At 29.4% G+C, this 27,938-nt stretch overlaps 1 protein-coding gene across 1 annotated transcript in view; it reads right to left on the reverse strand.

Moving 5' to 3' along the window:
• Window positions 1–982: 982 nt before the first annotated feature.
• LOC147063229 (uncharacterized) overlaps window positions 983–27,938 on the reverse strand; it is a 200,312-nt gene continuing 173,356 nt past the window's right edge. Inside the window, exon 3 of the mRNA XM_085959632.1 lies at window positions 983–2,094. Coding sequence (XP_085815758.1) covers window positions 1,063–2,094 — 1,032 coding nt within the window. The 3' untranslated portion in view covers window positions 983–1,062. The remainder of the gene's footprint in view (window positions 2,095–27,938) is intronic.

Consider the following 27,938-nt stretch of genomic DNA (forward strand, 5'->3'; position numbering starts at 1 on the left):
TTAGCCGTCTAAATAGTCAAAACTGTCTATCTCGCCCTAAAATTTAGCACACCCAAGAGAGGTGCTGTTAAAACATAGCATGTGTTGTAATAATTACGACTAAATTATTTTAATTGTTACAATAAGTGCTAATAATTTGATACAAAATAACCGTCGATAGCTGCCGATAGCGGCTGATAGAAGTCTTGTGTATAGAATAGATGTCACATTATAAAGTATTTTTAATAATCAATACGCATTTATTAAATAATATACTATATTTTTGGTATTGTGACCATAATATCACAGCTTGATTATACCTACACATTTTTTCTCCAGAAAAAATACACAAAAATTATGAATTAATAAAAAAAATCTACAACAATTTCTTTTTAGTTGAAAGTTGATCAGCGATGTTTTAAAAATATGTTTGGATACAAATGTATTGATTATTTAAAATACGCTATAATGAAAATGATTATTACAATGCATTAAATTGCATTTATCGTATTTTGTCGCAGAATGCATTCAGTAAATACACAGTAGCACCGCACTTCGCTTTAAAATATGATTTATTTTTTTCCCAAAATAACTCGAAAAGTAATTTTCTAGATGTTAATAGTTCAATGTAATAAATAAATAGCTGAAATATGACAATAATGTGTAATTCAAAAATTTTCAAAATACTAAGTATAATAGTTGTGCATACAGTCAACATATCTACCTAATTTATTATCATATAAATTAGCACCACTCAGTTTTCAATTTAATAAAATGTCAAATGCTTGTAAAAACTAAAATTTATTGTAAAAATAAAATTTACACCATTAAAAAAGATTTTAACTTTTATAATATATTTACACTTGTTTGAATATTGTCAGATCTAAAAAAATATTAACAATTTATTTTAACTAATTTTACTTACTTTGAACTTTTTGATATAATATTATTCTTTACCTAACATACGAATTCTATTTCAATTATTTTTTATTTTTTTTTATTTAAAAAGGCATCGGAGTGATTATTGTTATGAACACTTTATTGTAAATCAATTTAAAAATAATGCACATTTTCAGTCAATTATTAATTTGGATTTACGTTTCTTAAATACACTGATTTCCCTAAACTTTCGTTGTAGGATAAATCTAAGGGCGCTGTTCGATGTAATTTTAATCTTTTTACATCGTGTCTTGCGGAGAAAAGCTCTCCAGTATCTGCATCATCGATTCCATCACCAGGACATTCACTATCAGCGTCTCCTTCTTCTTCTTCTTCTTCCTCTTCAGGTGATGCTCTTCTTTCTTCACTGGAAAAACTTCCAGACTTCATTGAAAGATCCATAGGGTTTTCTTGGACAGGTGACGATGAACCTTTCCGCGAGACCGTCAAACCTCTTGAAAAATTTAACGAATTCAATGTGAAAGGAATAGGTTTTGGAAGTTCGTTTTCAGGCGTTGGAAAATCGGATTCTTCAGGATCAATACTTTCGTCTTTAACACTACCACTTGAAGGAGACGACCTTTGTGACTTAAGAACGGCATCTAAGTAAAACCGTTTCGTAAAAGATTCTACGCTAGTTTCATTATTGTTATTATTGGTATATCGGTTATTGTTATTCGTTGCAGGTTTTAAAAGTCCACGTGGAGGATATAATGCAGGATGGAAGCTACCTGGAAATAAAAGATGTGGTGGAGGTAACATGGGAGGAGGAAATCCTGTCAGAGGTAATCCAGGGAAAGGCATCGGCATAAAGAAATCAGCTGCTGCCATAGTTCTTCTTCTGTTTTCTTCATCATTATTTGGACTCTCTAGAGATACGCCTTTATGATATTCTTCTAACAGTAAATCTCTATTGGGTCCTCCTGGAGGTTGGCCTCCCTGACTAGCTCTTAACTGACCTGCTGCTTGTTGCTGTTCTTGTAAAAGGCAGTGAATTTTGAACCAGTTAGATCTTCTTCCATATCTTGAACCACTTTTAGACATGCCAACCATTAGACATTTTCTCAGTCTGCACGCCTTACACGCCGTTCTGTTCTTCTTGTTGATGACACATTCTCCGTTGTTTTTGCATTCCGATATAGAGCTCAGATTGTTGTATGATCGTCCAAAGAATGACTGAAACAAAAGAAAAAAAATCATTAGTTATGTCATAAATTTTGGTGTGGACCAAAGCCTGAACAAAAACGAACCATAGGTGCGAGTGAGTAAGCATTCGGCAAGCTTATATATTCGATCTATGCGTTAGAGTAAAATAAAACTTCTACTGCTGGATTCAACAATTTTGAAAACGTCGCCGGAAAAATTGATTTGGCTGATTACACCTATTTAAAAACTGCGAACACGTGTTGCTAAAATGTATTGTTTTTGTGTTAAATATAAAGTTAGTGGTAATTATTTTTAGTTTTTTTAATAGAAAATATTAAAATGGTTAATTATGTTGCGTTTAAATTTGGTAGTCGTACTGAGAAGCAACACGATGGTATACCGTTTCATAGTTAAGTTAATAATAATAAAATCGATATTCCACTGTGCATTATACGCTAGAAACACGGCTTCATTTTGCCTAAAAATAGGCCCTCTCTATATATCATTACTCTGAGGTGTGGAAACAATAAATAATATTATATAATTAATAAATTAAGTAAATGATCAACATATTTAAATAAATAATTAATTTATTATTAAATAATCATTATTTTTTTATCATTTAATTAAAGGAAGGGAAATGTACGGTTTGAAATGCTACTAACTACGGTGGATACATTTACCGCATCTCACCTGAATAAATCAGTACAGTCGTCATGTTCAGTCTAACAAAGCCAAAAAATACGACCGTATGTCACTTCCTGCGCTTCTTAACATTTGGATCCTCTGCTTTAGTGGTTAAGGGGGGACATGCTCGTCGAAGGTCAAAATTGAGTTTTTATTGTATTTTCAAACCGTGATCCTGGACACTCCTTAAACGTTGTAGATAATCTATTTATATAATTTTGAAGCCTTATTATCCTTTATAGTTATTTTAAACATTTGGTGACTGCATAAAGTATTTTTGTTACATAAAATAGTATTCTTTTAAACCTCTCGCTCTAATGTTTTAGAATATAGTCATATTTCGGTACATAACTGTGCAGTGGTGTTAAGATTTTTTATATTTATTAATTTTTAAACGCATTTATGAAACCATTAGTATAATTTATTACGAGATAATTTTTGTAAAATATTCACGATAAAAATTATATTGATAATCTCTGTGATCCCAAATTTGACAAGAATCAGGCATTTTATTATTCAAAAAATCGGCAAGATTAACACATTTGAAGATAATTTTAAAGATACTTATTATAAACTATGTATTTGACCATTTAAGTGTGATAAACATCTTATGAATAATGATTGCTTTATAATAATTATTGACCTAAGAATAAGGTAGTGTTTTTTTGAAATACGCCATTTCTTTTGTCATTCCCCAGTGGTTAAGCTACAACATACGGCCGTAGCCATAAATTGACAAACTATAATTAAAGTAGGGAGTAAAATTATGTTAACGCGCGTGTTTGAACATGTACTTAACCGATTTTTTTTTAATTTTTTTTTAAACAGTACATGTTCAAAGACGCGCGTCAATATCATTTTACTCCCTACTTAAATTATAGTTTGTCAATTAATGGCTACGGCCGTATATTGTAGCTTAACCACTGGGGAATGACAAAAGAAATGGCGTATTTCAAAAAAACACTACCTTATTCTTAGGTCAATAATTATTATAAAGCAATCATTATTCATAAGATGTTTATCACACTTGAATGGTAAAAGACATAGCTTATAATAAGTATCTTTAGAATCATCTTCAAATGTGTTAATCTTGCCGATTTTTTGAATAATAAAATGCCTAATTCTTGTCAAATTTGGGATCACAGTGATTATCAATATAATTTTTTATCGTGAATATTTTACAAAAATTATCTCGTAATAAATTATACTAATGGTTTTATAAATGCGTTTAAAAATTAATAAATGTAAAAAATCTTAACACCACTGCACAGTTATGTACCGAAATATGACTATATTCTAAAACATTAGAGCGAGAGGTTTAAAAGAATACTATTTTATGTAACAAAAATACTTTATGCAGTCATCAAATGTTTAAAATAACTATAAAGGATAATAAGGCTTCAAAATTATATAAATAGATTATCTACAACGTTTAAGGAGTGTCCAGGATCATGGTTTGAAAATACAATAAAAACTCAATTTTGACCTTCGACGAGCATGTCCCCCCTTAAGGTCAGTCGTCGTTTGATTGATAAAACAGGTGAGTGCCGTTCAACTGAGAACCTAAGACAGCGATTAAGCATATAAATTTAAAGAGGTAATGCTGTCACAATTTTAGGTACTCTTAAGGTATCCAGGGGAGTGCAGGACGTATTTTATATACTTGGGAAACTTAGTAGAAATGTTACAATTATTAGTTTCTACTCTACTCATTTTCTCATCTGTTTTGTTTTAGTCTTCTATTAAGGGGGGACATGCTCGTCGAAGGTCAAAATTGAGTTTTTATTGAATTTTCAAACCATGATCCTGGACACTCCTTAAACGTTGTAGATAATCTATTTATATAATTTTGAAGCCTTATTATCTTTTATAGTTATTTTAAACATTTGATGACAGCATAAAGTATTTTTGTTACATAAAATAGTAATCTTTTAAACCTCTCGCTCTAATGTTTTAGAATATACTCATATTTCGGTACATAACTGTGCAGTGGTGTTAAAATTTTTTACGTTTATTAATTTTTAAACGCATTTATGAAACCATTAGTATAATTTATTACGAGATAATTTTTGTAAAATATTCACGATAAAAATTATATTGATAATCTCTGTGATCCCAAATTTGACAAGAATTAGGCATTTTATTATTCAAAAAATCGGCAAGATTAACACATTTGAAGATAATTTTAAAGATACTTATTATAAACTATGTATTTGACCATTTAAGTGTGATAAACATCTTATGAATAATGATTGCTTTATAATAATTATTGACCTAAGAATAAGGTAGTGTTTTTTTGAAATACGCCATTTCTTTTGTCATTCCCTAGGGGTTAAGCTACAATATACGGCCGTAGCCATAAATTGACAAACTATAATTAAAATAGGGAGTAAAATTATGTTAACGCGCGTGTTTGAACATGTACCTAACCGACTTTATTTTTATTTTTTTTAAACGGTACAATAAATGCATTGGCATCGTGTTCTTTTATATTCTAAAAGTTTCAAATGTCTAGCTAGTCGGGAGGATAGTTAAAAATCGATTACAAGATTTGTACTAGATAAACAACCACCAGACAAACAAAAATATGAGCTAAGAAAAACGTGGTAAAATTACAAGTGTGACGTTCAATATTATGTAGGTATTTCAAAAAAAAATATCTGCCAAGAAATATTTAAAAGAAAGACATTCTGCTCGTAATTATTAAATGCCCATCACTGATAACTCAGCTTGTAATTAAATATTTTTTTTTATTATACATCATAAACCATTAATTTTTTGATTAAGACTTGATTAGACTTCAAAATTATAATAATGTTGTCAAAAACTATGGGAAAATTTCTCACATAATCCACGCTCACTTATTAAAATCTAATTAAAATATTGAGTAATGAAGAAAGTTGTCTAAAAATGGTTTTTTTTAAACTAATTAAAATAATTTTCCCTATAGAACATATTATTTAATAATCGTATTACATACTAACTAAAACAAATTTCACATCATTAAATGTTGACGTGTTCCGAAGTCGTGATATTTGCTTTAACTAAAATGATCGCATTCATTTTGCAGGCATCATCAATCATCAGTATTATTTCTTTGAACAATGATTAAAGCTGAGAAAAATACTTTTATTTATGTATTATTTAATCCAAGAAAGTCTAACCTTTTAGCCATATTTGAAATACAACACTCTTGTGAGGCAGTATGCTTTAAAATGATTTACAGAAAAATTATCCCATGGATAATTGAATGCAGATAATATAATATGAAGACCCCAAGGCAAAAACATGTTAACTAGGTACAGATTTTTATATTGAAGTTGATAAAAATGTATATCTAATGAAAATATACATTAAAAAATATGACATCTGTTTTTTTTTCATTCTTTAACTACAATACCCACCAAAAATGTTTTAATTTTTTATAAGTGAATAAAATACAGAACAATTTCTCCAAAAGTAATTTTTGTTAGTTAACGTCATGTTTTTGCCTTGAGGTCTTCATATTATATTACAAACGTAATTAAGAATAACCTCAGAAACAAACTCACATTCAATTTATCACTATCCAACTAAATACAAAAAGAGTACGCGATGTGATAGAGGTTGCTAAGTAGTTGAAATAGCAGTGGAATAAACATGTCACTCGGCAAGTGGAAAACTTCTGGATGAATGCCGTCATAATAGTCGTACCACTAAATGCCTACAGGGACACCGTTAAACTCGCTGGATATACTCATAAAGTTTGCTTGATATACGTGGCAGCGGATAACTAGGGACCGAGAATAATTATGAGGGGACCTAGGAAGGCCTTCATCCAGCAGTGAATCTGATGATAAAGACAGTAAATAATCTTGTATCTCAATTAAAAATAATCTTGATATTAATTTAAATAATTGCAAGATAAAAAGAACTTTTTATATACAACGATTTTAAATTTTCTGTTGAATTATTATGCTCAATATGCTCAAACTTGTACTTGATATGAAGTAAATAAAAAACAATAAAGAAATGTCATTTTGACATTTCATTTTGATTTCCATAGTAACGCACGTATACATTAATTATTTAGTTGCTAGGACCACCTCCTTGGCAACCAATAATAGTCTTTTACTTTTTACGGATTTTTCTGAAATAACTTTCCATACAAAACAGAATTAACTGAAAATGAATTCAATTCTGCTTAAAGATAGTTGAAAGTATGAAAAGAATGCATTGGCATCATGTTCTGATATATTCTAAAAATTTAAAATGTCTAGCTGCTAGTCGGGAAGTTAGTTAAAAATTGACTGCAAGATTTTTACTGGACAAACAACCACCGTACAAACAATAATACGAGCTAATAAGAACGTTGTAAAATTATTAGCAATACTATAAGTAAAGTAACAAAAATTTGTCGATATCGTGGCAAAGTTAGTTTAATATGAAATTTCAAAAAAATGTTGCGAATATTGATGGAATTGTTATAGGAAAATATTCACTCAGGTGAATAGTTTTTTGGAAATATCTGCATTGATAAAATCTTACCTGATGGGTTAGTTGGAAAATAAAATAATTGCTATATTCAAGTTGCGGATGTATAAATCTTTTCTTCTTGGTCCTCTTCTGGATCCTCAGCCATGAGTGTACATGGCTGAGGATCGTGACCACATTTGAATTTCGCCATCTTTTGAGCGACCAAGACTTTCCATTCTATAAATCTATTATCCTGGTATGATCATAATATCAATAAGACAAACTAATTCTATATATTATGAAGAAAAGAAACGCTGCATATTTTGGCCATGGTTTCTGAAATAAGAAGTTTTCTCCAACTCAATGCGGGTGACGATAGAAGGTAGTAGAAGCGTAAGTAGAAAGATATTTTTTTGGCTACGCAACATCGGCTCAATGCCCTTTGGGATCCGATGGAACTGCCAGGATGGGGAAGCGTATTGGAAGTTGGTCACCAACATAGTAGTCGGCAACAAAAGAAGAATATCAGAAGAGTATCCTAAATTATGAATATTTAATGTAGAATGGATAATTTGTATATCTTGTGTATTTAACTTTGTTATTTTATAGTTCCTGAATGAATTTATAAATAAGTTAAATGGTACTCGTAATTATTTCATTCATTATAAGCTTAAATTATTTAAAAAATTAAAAGATGTAGACAAAAATTTATTATTTATTATTGTTTGTGGTGAAAATTAATGACTAATACTCAATTAGTACAAATATTCGTAAAAGTTTGTAAAGATATATTTTTTGTTCATATGTACAATCCAACCTCATGTTTATACCTCTTATTATGAGTGAATATTTTGTTTTTCTTTACTGTTATTGGCTGATCTTAGACGCCACACAAATGGAAAAATATGGAAATAATGACAAGAATTATGTAGATTTTTAATCAAACGTCTATTTCAAAAACCGTAAAATGAACAAGCAGTAAAAAATCTTTCGTCTTGTGCGGTATTAAAGTCAATCTCTTACAAACTTAAAAAAAAATAAAATTCATTTCAATATTGAATGATTTTATCGATGCGTAATACTTGAAATTATGTAAATTTATATGATATTAAAATAACACAATAAAATAGTTTTAAGATTTAACAATTCAAAAGTGTGTGACCTATTGTCTTCTTATTCCCAATGAAACAGCATGGAATTTTAAAAATATACTTGCTATAATATATTATTGTATTTTAAAAGAATTTTATTTTTGGTTGTTACAACATTAAATTAATGATTATTTATTGATCAATTTGCTTAAAAGCATACCTAATAATTTGATTACAAATATACACCTGCATAGAATTTTCTATATTTGAAAATATGATTGTGTTGTATTTCTTATCACAATTTAGAAATAATATTACTATGGTAATATTGTAACTCAATGAAATTATTTCACGTACTTCACTACTTTGCTGATTGGTTAACATTGACGTAGATCAGTGGTAAAGGGTGACTTTTGGAAAGAGGGAGGCTGTTGAGATCACAGAAAAAGAGCATACGTCTTGTCAGATAGGTGTACTTACGGTAAGTAGGATGATTTTTTTTCTGCATGTCCGATATTAATCAAATCATATGGGATTCCATAGAGTGAAGGTTGTATTAACAGATTTTCTTTTTACAAAAAATGGATGTCAGCCACTTGCTCAACCTATTAGGTCCATTCTCTGACTCAAACACAAATTGCAAAACAATATGTGAATTTGCCAGACCCAGGATTCGAACCTGGGACCCACGACGCTATAAGCCGTTGCTTAAGCCGCGCCACCATCGTGGGTAGGAAGATAATACGATATTCTTATTGGTGAATAGGTAAACACTGATATCAATAGCTCACTGACGATATAAAATTGAGCGATGAGTTTAAACTATGTATTTTCCTAAACATTAATACACATCAAAAATAATTACATAATGTTATTTTTTAATTTTAAAAACAATCTATATATTACGCAAAGGCTTATTACTATGTCTTTGGAGACTACCGTATTGCATACATTTTGGTAAACGAGACTGAGGCCATGTGACCTGACGGTCGTACAAAATAAATCTGAATTCCTAACAAAATAATCGTATAAATTCAATAGTTGAAAACAGATGGCGCCGTCGCTTTTTTTTACCTTTGATACGAATTTACTCTACGTTTGCTTTACTTTTGTACATTCGAAATTCGTACGCATTTTCAGGAACCAATTACGTACGAAAGTTGAGGGCCACCTGTATACCGTTAAAATATACTTAGTAATAATTCTAAAATCAGTTTGTATTTTATATTTTCAATTATGTATACAAAATTAACAGAAAACATCGACAAATTAATATCAGAATATATTATGTTGAATATCTACCTTGATTATTTTTCTACATGTTTTAATACCCTAACATAATAATTATAATAGTCTCAGTATATTGTTAGTACGTATTATCATGAATTACCAAAAAAGGAAATGCTCGATTCTCTTAAACACTTAATAAATTATACTAGAGAATATAACAAATTATTTAGCGAATACCATGCTAACAAATAGGTCTGAATAACAGATTGCATACCCGACAATTAAACAGGCGTTTACACGATTTGCTCACTGCAAATAAACTAAGTTTACTTAACAGAGTATGCAAAAAACATGAACACTCGGAATAATTACCATACACCATAAAATATTTCTCAAGAGTTTTGTGCAACTCAGTATTAGATGCCATTTTCCCTTGGAGTATCTAATAAACTTTTATGATCTTTCTTTTCGATGTGTATTTTGAAACCAGCCTATTGGTTGAGATAACAAATATATTATAATAGTTAGACCTGTTTAAATGGTCTGTTTGTGAAAGATACTTGTATATTCTTAAAGATAGTACATACTAAAAAATATCGCAGTTTTTTAGATTTAGATAAAACATGTTAAAACATAATGTGAATTACTAACTCTCTAGTTAGATAGTTAGTTAGTCTAAAATGTTATTTATGGGAACATAAAAAATAATAAATATATTATTACTATTGCAGTAGGTACGTATACATAAAAATACAAATTTTAAAAATCTCAGAAACATACATTATTAGAATAAATTCTAAAAAAAAAACATAAATTGGACCGATAAGGAGTCAAACTCGCGTCTTTCACTTACCGGATCATTGCTTTGGCCTCTAAGCTATTGATCCGCATAAAACTATGAGTACATAAGCATCGCTTACTTTTGTTATACTTATATTATTTTCGGTACGCGTGGTTAAAAGTTATTTCCCTGAGTTTCGAAGGATAACTCTAGAAAATAAATATTTGCTGAAATATTTTTATTGATTTTCTCAAAGTCTGGATTGATTATATAACTACACTAGTGTCATTGGGTCTCATCACCTATTGTAGTGTTAAAATTAATGTAAAACCTATATAAATATACCTTAGCGGATTAATCGTCGGCTTATAATATCCTCGGTCAGACAAATAATTCACATATTGTTTTTCAATTTGTGTTCGGAGTCAGAGTATGGATCTAATAACTTGAGCAAGTGGCTAACATCCGTTTTTCGTAAAAAAATAATCTGTTAATACAAACCTCCACCCTATGTAGGTCCATATGATTCTACTAAAATTGGAGATGGATATGGAAAAGGAAGGAAATAGTGTGTAGTTATATATTGAGACAAATTTTGAGACAAAACTGATTTAAATAATACTACATAACAAGTAACTAAAGAGAATTACATATTTTTACACAGGCCTATATTATGATACTCTAAGGATTGAACATGGTAAAGTACTAGTAGTTATATAGAGAAAAATTAAAAATGTATAGAGATATATTAATATAAATGTATTTTCTTTATAATACAGAAAAAAATATAAATAAAAAAATCTAATAATTCTTTCTGGGATTAATCATTAATTGAATTATGTACGATAATGTTTAGGTTGATTCTTTGATTAACTTAGGTAAATTTTGTTGTGCATTATTGAATTATTTTAAACTAATAAAACACATTTCCGTCAAAAATTATGGCATTCAAATAGAGTTAGAATTTGTGCAAACATTTCAAACGCCTTTATCTCAAACCAAGGTTTTTATTTGTTTCCTTATTGAACTGTGGTATCGATATGTATATTATATCTTTTATCTGTCATTATTATTGTATTTTATTGGAAAAAAATAAACAAAATAATTACAAGATAAAAAGAACTTTGTATATACTTACAACGTTTTTAATTTTTCTGTTGAATCATATAAACTTGACTTGACTAGTTCATACGATCAAAAAAAATTGTACTTGATAGAAATAATACTGACATGTCATTTTGACATGTCATATTGATTTCCATAGCAACGCACGTATATATTAATAATTTAGTCGCTAGGACCCCAGACCCTTAGCAACCAATAATGGTGTCGAAATAACTTTTCATACAAAACATAATTAACTGAAAATTAATTCAGTTCTACTTCTAATGGCTAAAAGTATTATAAAAATGCATTAGCATCGTGTTCTGATATATTCTAAAAGTTTCAAATGTCTAGTTAGTCGGGAAGTTAGTTAAAAATTGATTGCAAGATTTGTACCAGACAAAGAACCACCGGACAAATAAGAATACGAGCTAAGAAAAACGTTGTAATAACGTATTACTGTTAAAATAACGTATGTAGCGACTTAAATATAAAAAAACCACCACGTTTTTTCGAATGGATAGCACAAATTTCATAATAATTATAACTTTTTCTAACCGAAGCAATAATCATTGAAATAACGACCGGTTGATAAATGTTCCTGTTTACACATGATGCGCAGTAATTACGATAAAATTGGAATATATGAGGCATTATTTATTTTAGGTTCGTGTGCTCGGAATAGTCTCACGATAAAAGCGTGTGTTGGTGTGGGTTATGTTGTGTTTTTTTCCGTGCTGAGTTAATACGGATTTCGTGGCTGGCCTTCGGAAATATCACGAACAAAAGTGAAGTAAACTGTTTTAGCATCCGTGCGACTAACCGTTTGAGATAATACCGGATCATCAGATCAAATCCCTAATAGATGCAAAGGTGAATATTATGCGTGGTGTAAATGAAAACTCTGAAATATTAATAAGTTGTTAATCAGTGTATGAGTTTGCCGTACCGACGTTGAGTACTGATCGATACACTCCATTTGCATAAGAATATTAATAAACTTGGTTACATGTAAATTGTACGTAAAACATTTCACTGATAATCAATAAATACTAGATTTAAGAGGTGTAAAATCGTTAATTCAAGGAATTTAATGGAATTAACTAATGAGATATACCATTAATACCTATCAGTATTTAAAAAAAAGTTAAGTATAAGTATAGTAGGCAAGGATTATTAACAAAAAGAAAATCAATACAGACAGCAAAATTTATGTGAAGAGATCTTCACGTACGCAATAAAACACCGCATTTTATTTAAAAGTAATAAAATTCACTAAAAATAATCACGTGACAATTAAACAGGCAGTTTATATATTATTAGGTATATGCATGTTACAAAAGTTATAAAAATGGTTAACGTGTCTTTCTATACTGGCCATATACTGGCCATATACTGGCCGAGCTGAATGAAATTTGTCCATTGTGCTAATTATTCCCAGATTACTGGCAAATTTTTATAGTCTTGTCGGTTACATAAAAAGTCAGATTTGCTTAGGAAATTGCTTTCATACTCTGAATCCGATATTATTACATAAGGCAACATCGTTTGACAATAATTTTATTTTACTCAAAATGGCACTCTGTCCGGAATGCAGTGCCGTGCAACCAGTGAGCACCGATACACCAGTGTATTGTTTTCACGCTTAAAAAATGTTTTATTTGACGCTACTATTACAAATTTAAACAATATAATAAGTGAAACATGAAGATTATATCTATCTGACTATTACTGGAAATATAATTCTAAAAATATATCCTATATGTAATTAACTATTTCTTTTATTCAACGAATAATTCACAACTTCTAATTATTGAACATATATAGTTTTGAAAAACACTTTCTGAGAGAATATATTATAACCAATAGAAAAAATCTTTTTTGAAAAAAAGTAAGCCAACCCGATGAGGAATCGAATCCCGTATCTCCCAGGTTTACGCCCTATCCGTGCATTACCACTATGTTACGAGGTGACATACTAATTGCGACAAATTTCGTCAGTGCTCTTTGTTTCTTAAATCAAAGTAGGTAACTATTTACTATTACTTTGATTACTAACCGACGTCGTGAAATATCTCCAATATTTGACTTTTTTTCAAAAAAGATTTTTTTTATTGGTTGTAATATATTCTCTCAGAAAGTGTTTTTCAAAATTATATATATAATTATGTAAGTTATAATAGGTGCAATTTTTATACTGTTCTCTAATGTAATCTTTTTGGCTTTTGGAATCTACCTATGGTAAATATAATATAACGAACAAATTTTAGAAGTTATAACTATTTATTATAGATAAAGTAAAGTAATAAATTATCATCATCATCAGCCTGAATCTATCCACTGCTGGATGAAGGCCTCTTTAAGCTGCTTCCACTTCTCTCGGTCCTGTGCATTGCGTTGCCACGTTCTTCCGCAGAACTTCATTTCATCGATCCAGCTGCCTCTAGGTCTACCTTGCGGACGTTTTGTTCTTCTTGGATATCACTGGATGACTAGATCCACTAGACTAATAAAATATATGAGAATAATATTCCTCAATTAAGTAAAAAACGTTATAAAATTTGCACGTGCAAATTTTTCATAATGTAATTGCGTATTATATTGATGTTGATGATAACAAAGATGAAATACGGGTCGTTAGGCAGATTGCATATAGAGTAGTATAAAAGTTTTGTTAATCGGAATACTAATTTAATTTTAATCAAGTATCATTTTTTTTTGAAGAAAACATCTTAAAAATTAAATGTGATTAATTCATGATAATTTGTATTATTACAAACAGACGAAGATTCTTTAAAACTATCATGTCTATGTTATATTATATATATATAATAATAATAAGATTACGTTCCAATCAACATTATTTTGGTAATACGTGGGCATAACCTAATAACTGTTTTTTTGGTAATTTTATATTAAGAGTAAAAACTGCGTCACTGTAGTCTTATCTTCAATTAGTAATAACCTATATTTCATCTGAAATGCTCAAAACGCTTTGGTAATACTATTATGATATGTGAACAAACACAGTGGTTAGTTTTGTCAACACATGATCAAAAACCCTTGTAATCAAAATATTGCCATATTCTTCTTCAGTTATTTATTTTTTAAATATTTTCTCAATGTTGGACAAAATTTGAACCAAGATTTATGTGAGCAAATCAAAGCTTAAAATTGCTTTCTTGTACATTCAAAATTTAAGAGTTAAGCCCGAATAACACCGATTAATATAATTTTTGCTATAAAGTTTAATTACTGAAGCTTTGTGTATGGATTTAAAAAAAAATGCTTATCACATAGCACTTAGTATTATACAAATTATGAAGTCTAACTGAGTTTTAATAGGCTTTAACTTTGAAAAAATACAATATTGATAAAATAATTAATCAAAAACTAATCGAAACAAAAAATAAATATTATTATTTAGTTGGATTTAGATATTATTCTAGACAGTGTTGATATAGATATCGTATATATTTGTGATTATATAATGTGAAGTATTAACTTAAATTTTTGTCCATGACAAAATCAAAAATAGTTTTGAAAATTTTATCCAACCAGACCAGGTTACGGTGGACGATAGAAAATGTTCCAAACCACTGCGATAGATAATGAAGCAGGCACTTTGCAATGTCGCGTAACAAGCAAGTGACAGTCGATCGGATGTTTATTCAAAATAACATAAATTAAATATTGCACGGCAAAATAACGTAAAGAATACTTGAAGAAAGCTGGTCGCTACAAGATAATGATATTATTTATTAGTAAAAATATTTTTTTATGGCAATTATATTTTCTTTTCAATGTACTGCGAGTTTATTTAGAGATATACAACAAGGGAGGAAAATGACGTGGAAAACCTGAGCGCCTAAGCACGACAACGTCGCTATCCTAAATAATTACAAGATAAAAAAAACTTTTTATATACAACGTTTTTAAATTTTCTCTTGAATTATTATGCTCAATATGTTCAAACTTGTACTTGATAATATGAAGTAAATAAAAAACAAACAAATATAGAATACTAAAATGTCATTTTGACATTTCATTTTGATTTCCATAGTAACGCACGTATATATTAATGATTTAGTTGCTAGGACCACCCACTTAGCAACCAATAATAGTGTTTTACTTTTTACGGATTTCTTCCGAAATAACTTTTCATACAAAACAGAATTAACTAAACATGAATTAAATTCTACTTAAAGATGGCTAAAAGTATTAAAAGAATGCATTGGCATCGTGTTCTGTTATATTCTAAATGTTTCAAATGTCTAACTAGTCGGGAAGTTGGTTAACATCGATTTGTACTGGATAAACAACTACCGGACAAACAAGAATATGAGCTAAGAAAAACGGTAAGCTCTATATAGGTGTGAGATTCTTTCTTCTCAGACAACTTAACAGAGAAAGTATTGGTTAATGTCAATGTAGATTGTAGAGAAATATTTCTGGCTCACTCAGTGGTGAATAGTGTCTGTAAATAGGTCTGTAAATAAATATCCAATACGTCCAATATAAATTCATTCTAAGGCGCTTAATTTCCACACTATAATGTAGGTTTATAGTTACGCTAAGTAATATTCGCCGAATTGTTTTATTATAATATATATACGGTTTAACTAAAAAATTATTTAAGTATCTCCTAATCACATGTATTCACTTAAATATTAGTTTTAAATACATAGGCTCCCAATAATTTTACAATGTAATGTCGACGAGTGAAAATAACTGTCAAATAATCACTTTACACAATTTATAAGCGATTGTACTTACTATAATGATTAAATGAAAGACGATTGAAACAAAATTTTATCAAATATTTTTAGTCGAAGTACAGATTGTGGTTAAACGGGATATTGGTAGTCTTGTGCGTAAAGCAATGGCTTCTCATCTGGGGGTTCCGGATTTGATTCCCGTTGAGATCACAATACATTTATGTAATATTATTACAGCGTTGATGTTTATGATTGTTTCACGTATATTACTACACTGCTGTATGGTACACTAGTGTTTTTCAGAAAGGTAGAAAGTATTATTTATTATATATAATTTTTAACTTTCCTATTATTATTATTGATAAATTTCAATGTTGAAATCCTCTAAATAAGACAACACCATAACTAGAGACAAGAAATTCTCCACACGAAACTGTACCAAAATCTTCATCTAAAACTTCACTAAGCTTATCTCTATCTCTATGGTTACTTTTTTTAAATAGTCATAAATACTATATAACTAATAATATAAATTGAAAAAAAACGGTGGAATAAACTGTTGTAAGAATAAATGTATTCAATTCTGATATTCTGCCTCTTACTACCAAACTGGTGACCCCGACTAGCAGGATTGAAAAAAACTTCGACATATATTTATACATTTATTTGCATTACCCTTTTTATCATGCAGTGCTCATATCTTGGAATTCCTCATACACTGTCATTAGTCAAAGGTATTATTATCCTAACGAAACATTAAATGGTATAAGCAGTATTGTTGCTCAATATAAAATTTTCAATACCTGTAGCATTACTGATGTTGTGTAGTAAAAATGAAATCATTATACTAGAAAATGAAGTAAGCATACTGAATTACTTCGACAACCTATAAATTACCTACCTCTGTACGCTTCACTATAATAGCGAATGAAAACAAATTGCACGTAAATAAATATTATATACGCATGTATGAAATTTTAATTGTAATATACAGTTTATCTCACACAGGTATATATTATAATAATTTTGATATATAATAAATTATATAATAAATTAATTACAAGATAAAAAGAACTTTTTATATATAACGTTTTTAAATTTTCTGTTCAATCATATAAACTTGACTTGAAAAATTGTACTTGATAGAAATAATACTGAAATGTCATTTTGACATGTCATATTAATTTCCATAGTAACGCACGTATATGTTATTAATTTAGTTGCTAGGACCCCAGACCCCTAGCAACCAATAATGGTGTCGAAATAACTTTTCATACAAAACATAATTAACTGAAAATGAATTCAATTCTACTTAAAGATGGCTAAAAAATGCACTGGCATCGTGTTCTGATATATTGTAAAAGTTTCAAATGTCTAGCTAGTCGGGAAGTTAGTTAAAATCGATTGCAAGATTTGTACCAGGCAAAGAACCTTGTAAAATAAAAATAAAAGTAAAACGTTGTAAAATGTACATAGGTATATTCAATTTTACAAATCAAAATTTAAGCTATTCACAACATGAAAAAAAAAAGATATTTGTAACAGTATTAATAATATATATATATATAAACATTTTTATTTAGATAAGTAAATAAAAACATCATTAAAAAACACACGTAAGGACACCGAATGAGCTAAGTAGACCCTATTTTAAAAATTCAGAAAACAACATCCATCTAAATTCATCGTCACGCAAGTGGAATATATAAATAAAAGATTCAGTTGAACACAACTATTGCATTCTCAATTGGAGTTACAATAATTATCAATGGCGTGTCAGTTCTGCACCTTGCAGATTAAGATTCTCATTTACACCGCATATAAACCAATAGATAAGGAAGCAGACAAAAGTACGCGACTTGATAGAGGTCGTTGAACAGATGACATGGAAATAAGTTGGACCAATCGCTCAGTGAATGGACAACCGCTGGACAAAAACTGCCCAAGAGAACACCCTAAAACCCGCTGGATAAATGAACTCATAAAGTTCAGTAGATGTACGTGGCAGCAAAATACTAGGGACCAAAAAAAGTGGAAGGAGCTAGGGAAGGCCTACATCCAGTAGTGGATTGATCCCGGCTGATGATAATGATAAGTCAGTGAAATATGTAGCTAAATATAGATATTTTCTAGCGTATGTAACCATACTTATGATAAAGACAGTCGGATAAAGCTTCGGATGGTATCCAAACATCCTCAAGTAAATTAGTTTTGGAGTGGTCAAGATCCTCAGTCATGAAAGTCAGTCATCTTTGAATATTGATTATATAATTTTATTAATATTAGGTTATTAAAGTTTACAGAAAGCTTCAGACATTAGCAACTATTGCAAAATCGGCCAGTAATTTAGTACAACTCACAGCATTTACAAAGCGACATGTAATTTTCTACATATTACGTAAAAGGCATAATGTAATAACTGCCTATTACTTACATATGGGTTCTTTTGTTTGACAAAATGTATCAAAGTCCGTCGCTGTTTTTTCCTACAATATAGGTTAGTCGGTGTTCAATTAGCCATGACACAATTGAGATATTACCGATAATTGCATGTTTTATTGAATGTTTCTTTTGAAATAATAAATTACATCAAATCTATAATGTCAAAGACCAAAATAGTTGTTTTTTATTTAGTTTTTTTAGCTAAAAGAAAAACATCAAAAAAAACTCACACATATCGATATCGGAGAATTATTAAAAAAAAATAAAATCAAGTGAATAATCGTATGACAAAATTATATCTATATTATGTAATTGATATATTGCAGATATTAAACAACAAATCGACTTAATTTAATATTTTTTTCACAATTTAAAAAAATAATTATCAACATGCTACAAGTCTGAATAAGTTTTTGTCGCCCCCTAACCTTTTCTACTTGTGTTACTTGCATTCCTATTAAATAAGTCTGATGGATACTGTCAGTAATGTGCTGTGGGTAAAGGCACATCAAGCGATGCTTAAAAAGGGTTGTTCTAAGAGGAGGCAAATTGGAGAAGAAATGAAAAGTTTTGGCATTTTTCTATTTAATTCTTAAGTAAAGAGCAATAAATGATTTATTATAATATGCATCGTTATTTTGTACCGGGTATCTCTGAGTATATGCGAAAAATCCATTGACAGTTCAAGCTTAAAGGATATTATAACTAAATAGGTAATTAAATCGTTTTAAAATGTTGATTATTAGTTAATAATAAATTATTATATTTTACGTTTTGTATTCTATCTCGAGTTGTCTTTAGTATGATTACAGTAACAATGCACGTCGCCTTAAATAAAAAAATCTAATAAATTTACACTCATATTGTTAACTACCAACAATATATTAATAAAATAGGTACACAAAAACTCAAAGAAGCATCATGCATGCATAATATATATATAAATGTAATATAGTTTGAACTAATGGACCAATAGTCACATAAGTTATCGGTTAATTCTAAGGGCCATTGAAAAAAATCTAATAATTTTCCTATGCATTGAATTATAAGTTATAAAGACCGTTACCAAACGTCGCTTCACTGCGTCTATTTCTCTAACGAGGACACTTGCTAACGACCCATTGTCAACCTTTAAAATATTTCATGACAAAAGTAACATAGTTTATAACTAATTTTATCTTACCTCTGTTCTAATTTTATACATTAGTTGTGGTGAAATATAATAAACTTGGACAATTTATTAAATTAATATAATAGAAAAGTGCACATTGTAGTAAAACTTGTCTAAGTTACATGAAAATTCATGCAGTTGTTAGAAAGATTTCTTAGTATAATATTATAATTCAATGAAATAATAATGTTGTGCAAGCATGATTACATTATATAAATAATTACAAGATAAAAAGAACTTTTTATATACCTACCACGTTTTTAAATTTTCTGTTGAATCATAATATAAACTTGACAATTCTATGTATTAATAAATACTTTTTTTGTACTTGCTAGAAATACTGAATAAATATAGAATAATGAAATGTCATTTTGACATTTCATATTGATTTCCATAGTAACGCACGTGTATATTAATAATTTAGTTGCTAGGACCCCCTTAGTAACTAATAAGAGTGTTTTACTTTTTACGCATTCTTTCCGAAATAACTTTCCATAGGAAACAGAATTAACTGAAAATAAATTCAATTCTGCTTATAGATGGCTAAAAGTATTAAAAGAATGCATTGTCGTCGTGTTCTGATAATATATTCTAAAAGTTTCAAATGTCTAGCTAGTCGGGAAGTTAGTTAAAAATTTTCAATCGTCCAATACAAATCTTGGACAAACAAGAAAAAAATTGTACTGGACAAATAAGAATACGAGCTAATAAAAACGTGGTAAAATACAATGTCATGTCTGTCTCATATTAATATGACAGTAATACGTCTAATTTACTAAGTAATCACATCGGAGCTATTAAAAATACTCGATAATGATGATCCATTAACAATCTGTTATTTAGATATATTATTAAGTTATTCAGAGTGTTATAAAATATGAGCTTCTCTTCATGTTTATGCAGTTGTTTTATTTTTCGTGTAATCTCTCAATTTTCTCAATTCTGTAATTTTAACTGCTATACAACGATACTTAGGATCATAGTTAAGTTATATTTTAAAAATATAAAATTTATATAATTCTTATTTACATAATAACCATTTTGTATATATGATATAACTTTTATAAACACAAAATCAATAGAAACTGGCTTACCCTACTGGGTGTAGTACCTATAATAGGCTAAGAATCTCGAGTGTGGAAACATATGGGATAAAAACATGTTTACATACGCATATGCATTCAATTTTGTCACGTAAATATAACGCATATTCAATTTACTTAAGTTTTATGGCCTGGCCGTTATAAAGTATCCTGCTTCAAAATCTTGGTCCATGGCGATGACCTTTACATTTATATATAAATAACCTATTCTCTAGTATTAATAATTATTGTAGATTGTTTGCGTACATATACTGCACACAATATTATTTTAATGTTTATCCAGAATATACATAAAATGTATCTGCGTCTGCCTGCAAATTTTGCAGGTTTAAAATCAGCATCAGGAGAATTTTACATGTTTTCCCCGAAGTGTATTTATATCAGAGCAATGAGCCAATATATTGCGTGATAGAAACATTCCTCATAATAAAAGTGTTAAAATAACCTCCATTATGGAGGCCCATACGGCCAGATTAGGAGTGAAAGTGATAATTTACTTTTTTATACATATTGGCATTTATTCGAGCTAATTTTATATGATATTGAATAATAAATTGAAGTTCAGTTATTCAAAGTTTAAATATTAATGTTACTTTCACACAGTCATAATAATAATATTAATTGTTAGTTTCCAAACCTAGTGATTGATTAGTTGTTTGTAATTATATAACTCACATTAAAAACCCGCATCATGACTGTGATTTTTTTATGTGCAAAAAAAACCCCGAGTTGGCAACAGCTGAAAATTTATATTAAGGTAACGGAACAGTGCAAGGTCAATTCGGCTTAAATTATTTATTATTTTCAAAAAATTACTTAGACAAGTTGCCATGAATCAGCATTGTTGAGATCGGTTGCATAATTTATAATAAAACGGTAGCCGTATAAATGTTATGAAATGCATTGTAAGCGTACTGGAATAATAGAATTTTGCAGTGCCCATTTTCCCATAAAGTCGTTTGTTTGAAAAAAATAGTCAGTTTTTATGGTATTTTAATTCGGTTTCGCTATCACTGATGCCGGATACACAATACTTTTTGAATGTGAGAATGAATCTCCTTAGTAATTCAGTTCGCATCAGAGTCATTGAAGGCAGCCTTTTAAATTTAAGTTAAGGTTAAACTGACTTAAAATTTTGGAGCAAAAAAATAGATTATTATAATAAACACTGTTTTTATCACAATAGACTAATCCAACAATCTCGACAAATGATTTTATCCCATGTAGGTATCCAAGAGACACTAAATGACTTTCCTAAGATCAACTAAATTTATAATATATCATGTTTATCGAAGTGACTTTAACAGTGTTCGCCAAGATTTTTATACCCGCGGACCAGTAAAAATATGAAAAAAAATTCGCGGACCACTAACGAATAAAAACACTATTACCTATTTATACTTTATTTTATTATTAACTATAACTTTATTATTTTGTTAATTGGTTTATAAATCTTATGTTATTTCAGATAGTTTGGTTAGGAAAGAGAAAGCTATTTTTAAAATAATTACAAGATAAAAAGAACTTTTTATTTACAACGTTTTTAAATTTTCTGTTGAATTATTATGCTCAATATGCTCAAACTTGTACTTGATATGAAGTAAATGTAGTAACGCACGTATTATATATTAATAATTTAGTTGCTGGGACCACCTCCTTAGCAACGAATAATAGTGTTTTTCTTTATAGGATTTTTTTCCGAAATAACTTTCTATACAAAACAGAATTAACTGAAAATGAATTCAATTCTGGTTAAAGATGGCTAAACGTTCTGTTTTATCCGGTCTGCCGAATGGCATAATCTGTTCTAACGCCATTACAATAAAGGTGATATTGCTATAAATTCCTGATGCTTTTGCATGGGGTGTTGGATGTGGGGGATGCGTTGGGTCTGCCGAATGGTTCGGTTCGAACGGGTTCGCTCAAATGAACATTGACATTAGAAACACTGCTCTAACGCTATTACAATAAAGGTCATATTGCTATAAATTCCCGATGCGTGATATCGCATAATGAAATTGCGTGACGTCTACCTATGCACGTGCAAATGTCACTATGGGCGAATTTACTTGCTAGCTACTGTGCGTCGTCCATTAATAATGTCATTGGAAACTATGGGTGCCATTTTGTATCCTACATCTGGCATTGCAATGAGTATTTAATTCAGTGAGAACACCCAGTAGTAAGAATCAAAGCCTGTTTATGTGATTTATAAATAAATGTTCAATTTACTTTAAATATTATTAACAAAATTATATATCTAATAAACACTAAAATAAACTGAATCACTAGTATATTAATATTTTATTTACGTTTTATTATATTCAGAAGTATATACCAAAGTTAGCGCAGATGTCATAATATAATAATATGGGTACTTTAAAATTTGATTATTTTACTTTGTTATTAAAGTAGCTATAAAATTGATTGAATCACATATTATTTTATAGGATTTAACATCATTATAGAACAAAACATCCATGACCTTTATATCAAAAGTTTACTATTAAAGTTACGATTCTATTAATGATGATTTTAATATTTGTAGTAGTGGCATGCATTCATATAAAGATTAATGTTAAACAAGCAATAACGAGTTGTAACATGTAAAGTTAACAATACATATTTCAAAGCTAAAATAGATACCTAACTATCGTATTATTACGACATTTACGTTACTATTACAAAATTACAGATAGCCAGATGATAATAATACAATACATTTATATTATACATATTTCTTCTAAAGGATTTAAGTTTTGTACTATTCCATTTTAGTCGTTTTTGAGACCTGGGTTTCACCTTTCGGCATCTTCAGACACTATGTACACTCACCAAAAGGTAAGTACACACGTATATAGGTAGGTGATATTATATTGATAAGTAATAAAGTGTTTACCTACTTTATTGTATTAATTTATTATATAAGTTAGAATAAACTGTATTAAACCCTGTATAATCCAAGCCATAGTGGATAATAGTTAAAAATAGTCCTTTATCTATAAAATATCTAAAATTATGACATTTAACTTTACATACTTCTAGATAGGTATTTTAAAGATAGAAGAATATGTTTTATCGATTATGGTTTGGTCCAGACTAAAAACACTTACCAACACCATCGGTAATAATAAAGTATTATTAATTCAACGAGAATCAATAAGTATGACTGAAAAAGTGTGCACTATTTTTATCGGATAACCCATAGCATACCTAAACTATTATGATTTGGTTATGCAGGGCTTAGTTGAATTTTAAAAACTATCCATCACCATCTGAAAATTTTATTCTTAGTTCAATGAAATTAAATAAGTATGACTGACAAAGTTTTGTGTAGTTACACTATATTTGTCGAATCTTAACAACCTACCTCCACCAGATCATAATAAATGACGTATACGTTAAGTTTGGAACATGTAAAGAACACGCCCCGCCATGCGACATATCTGCACTTGATGCAAACAGCGCACATCGCACACACGCGACACCTCAAAATATCATATTGAAAAGTAAAAACTACGAAAAGCACGAATCTAGAGATATCTCGTTCATGAAATAATTCAATAAGTAAATGTATATTATGGTGAATTTCATCATCTTATTAAAGTTTTGGAAACGGTAATGAGCGATATAAGATGGATTTTATAGTAGATACATCGTAGTTTAAGGAGCTTTATGAATATATTATAATATTAAATAGTATATAATAATAATAGATATTTTATTTATATTAATTATTCATATTATTAAGGATGATATTGACAACTGAGATACGTGAGATTACGACTAGACTTCCTCACGATGTGTTGGGTAGGGTATTTTCCCCCACCACTCATAACACGCTGAATTGGAATGATTAGATTGCATGACGTCACGTCAGGTGTTATTATGATGTTTTTGTTCCATAGTATACAATAAAAATGGTAATGTATGATACCACTCTAGACGCATTACGTTTCGTCGCGTGGTCCTAATCTGTTCCCACCTTTAGTTGTACATCATGTATACTGTACTCCTACTCCCCTAAATTTATAGTACAACTTGCACCCTTAGTGAGCTTAGTGTTATGTTGATGTACATTTTTCTATTGTTCCCAACATGTTTTGAGTAGAAATAGTTGTTTACCATTTTGTGTTTAAAATTTATTTTAGTAACGGATAAGTGAATAGTATAAAAGGAGAATTAGCCTTAATATTATAATATGCAATGAACAAAAAGAGATTAGCGGCAACAATACAAATTGATCTGGCCTAATTTTATCACTTTTGCGAAGATTTTATTTATCCAGCCGTACTTGTGCGATGTCCTTGAAACTGAATCAAACGGAAACCCGATATTATCTGAAAAGAATTGCGTACAGAATAGAAATAAACAATCTAGAGCAGAAAAAAGATAAGCGGCTTAAACAGACCAGCGGCAGGAAGGCGATTTTGCAATGGTGCTGCTTGAGGAAGCCTGAAATCGACAACAGCAACGGTTCAGAGCGCTCGTGAGTCAACATAATCTGGCCGTTAGACGTTATCCGTTAATCGTTGGCACTTGAGTGTTTTGGTTTTGTCGTTACACTTGTTAGGCACCGTGTAAATTTTAATATCTACCACATTACATGGAAGCACTTAACTAAATACAACTCGACCCATCAACCTAATAAACAATCAGTGTTGAACTGTATCACATACTTTTTTTTAACATAACTAATATTATTAATAATTATCCTGTTTCTTATCTTATGCATTGGAACTACAAAACTCAATACACATATTATACAATGCCATTTTATCAGTGGAAGCATAAGAAAATTATTAAAATGTGAAAAAAAAAATCGGTGTGTACTTATGTACGCACGTTAGAAGTTATACTTCTTTGGCGTAACAAAACAAAAACTTGTTATAACCCAGATTCTTCGGCTAGTTCCCAATTATCTTGTTAAATTACACACGTAAGAAAACGGGCCGCTTATTAGAATGCCGTTGGTTTATTTCTATACACTTTAATTTATATAACTAAATTATATAATGTTTTCTCGTTGTTTTTATTTTTGAAGTACCAACTGTTACTCTGACGTTTAATCGTTTGTTTACGTAAGGAATTGCAAATGGCCGACAATAATAAATTCGCTGCCTAGGCAACGGAACAACTCTAAACTATAATATTATATTGTATAATCGTCACGATTGCAGTATCATACTGTGGCGTAAAGGTAGTGCGTCTGGCTGATAACATACAATCGGTGGTTCGAATCCAATCGAGTGCGTTTTTTTTCTGTGAAAAAATAAATTATGTGTTACACGCCAAAAATACACTCTGATCTGATTTTCCAAATGCGCCCAAAGAAGTATAACTTAAAAAATCAGGAGGTAATCAAATTAAATAAAAACAAAAATACAGTTACTTTAAATAATAAACTAAATTATTTTTGATTGTATTTAATTTCATTAAAAAGTGTTTGTATAACATTTTAACTACCCCTGTCAAAAATATTGCATATCACATACGAAGTCCATCGATTGTATATTAATTAGTATTAAGAAGTATTTTTATATTAATATTATATCCTGGGAAGTATAATAATTGGGCTTTAGGATGTTATATGGTCGCAAGCGTCGCTTTCGTAATCTGCAGTTAGGATACATTGTTAACACGTTTTTTGTCAGTAAAGCTAGCGCAGGTCTTTTATATGACCTTGATGCATCTAAATATAATTAAAATTGTAAACTCAGTTTTGTTGATTTAGGTGGCCAGTTTAACACATCGGATTCATAAGTAATCTCTATGATTGATGTGCAGTAAAAAAATATATCTTTAATAATTATGTTGTAGACTGGTTGCACAAAACCACAAGCTCTAATATTTTATCAACATACGGAAATATATTACAACATAATTTTGTTTCAGGTGACTTTGATTGGGTATTTATTGTAAATATTAATAAAACAATAGATGATTACTAAATCATTTTAAAAATTGTCATTAATATTATTTTGTATAAAGCTGTCAGAATATATTTTTTGTATATGTAATTTGTCATTTAATTTAATATTTGTTACCTACACAATATTTTAATGTAAATATTGAAGGAAACTTATTTTGGTTAAAAGAAGCAATTAGGTTATAAACTTTTATAGGGTATAAAAATAAATAGACTTGTCAATATAATATTTATATCCGGAAAAAATAGTAGTAATTATCTACAAGCTTTAGATTTTAGTTAATTTAAATCCAAGATTGAACCAAAACAAAAAAAATGCATGTCAAACATTAACCAAAAGTATGTATATTTTAGGAACGGTTGGCAATTTAAAGATTTTACAAGTTTTAATAACAACATCACGGATCAATTTTTTTTTGTTTTTAGCAATAAAATGAGACAAGAATGCAAAAAAAGAGCTTTTATTTTTATAATTAGAAGTGATAGTTAATGATAATTTATGTTTTTATGATAATGGCTATTTCTCAGGGGTTGATTCGTCATCGTTGACAGATTTGTCAAAGTATTATCTTGAAAAGGTTACGAGGGCATCTGATAGATCTAAGGAAATCCCTTGATTTCCGTAGATCCCATTCACGGTTGATGGAGAAACCCGAACACGTCCGATCTATCCATTATAATGACAGCACCACATAATGTTAAAAAAAATCGTGACACCACAACTTTACAGTTTTTGAAGAAGTTCCTGACATAAAACGTAGTATATATTAAAAATACTTCCTTCACATTACGTTATAATTATTGGGGGGACGTTTTTACCCACTTATATACCTAATAGTTGAATTTTGTCAGTTTATACAACCTTTTTCTGCAAGTAAAATGAGTTTAAATTTTGAAAGATTATGGATAAATATTATTGGTAATACCCCGTTTACGAGTATATAAATTTATTGTTGACAGCACGTATTATCATGGCCATACCAGGATAATGCTTAGGTTAGTCAGAAGTTAATGGAAACTGTATTAATTTTGTGTTTCCAAATGTTAGATAACTTAACTATGAATGCATTAAAATGTACAATATTTTTTCATACAATTGAAACATTATTTAGTTGTTCCCAATTAGACAAACACAATTTTCCATTTTTATTTTAAATAATAAT

The sequence above is a fragment of the Rhyacophila brunnea genome, unplaced genomic scaffold (assembly GCF_057557595.1).
Source record: "Rhyacophila brunnea isolate RB1 unplaced genomic scaffold, BYU_Rbru_1.0 scaffold_9, whole genome shotgun sequence".
Lineage (NCBI taxonomy): Eukaryota > Metazoa > Arthropoda > Insecta > Trichoptera > Rhyacophilidae > Rhyacophila > Rhyacophila brunnea.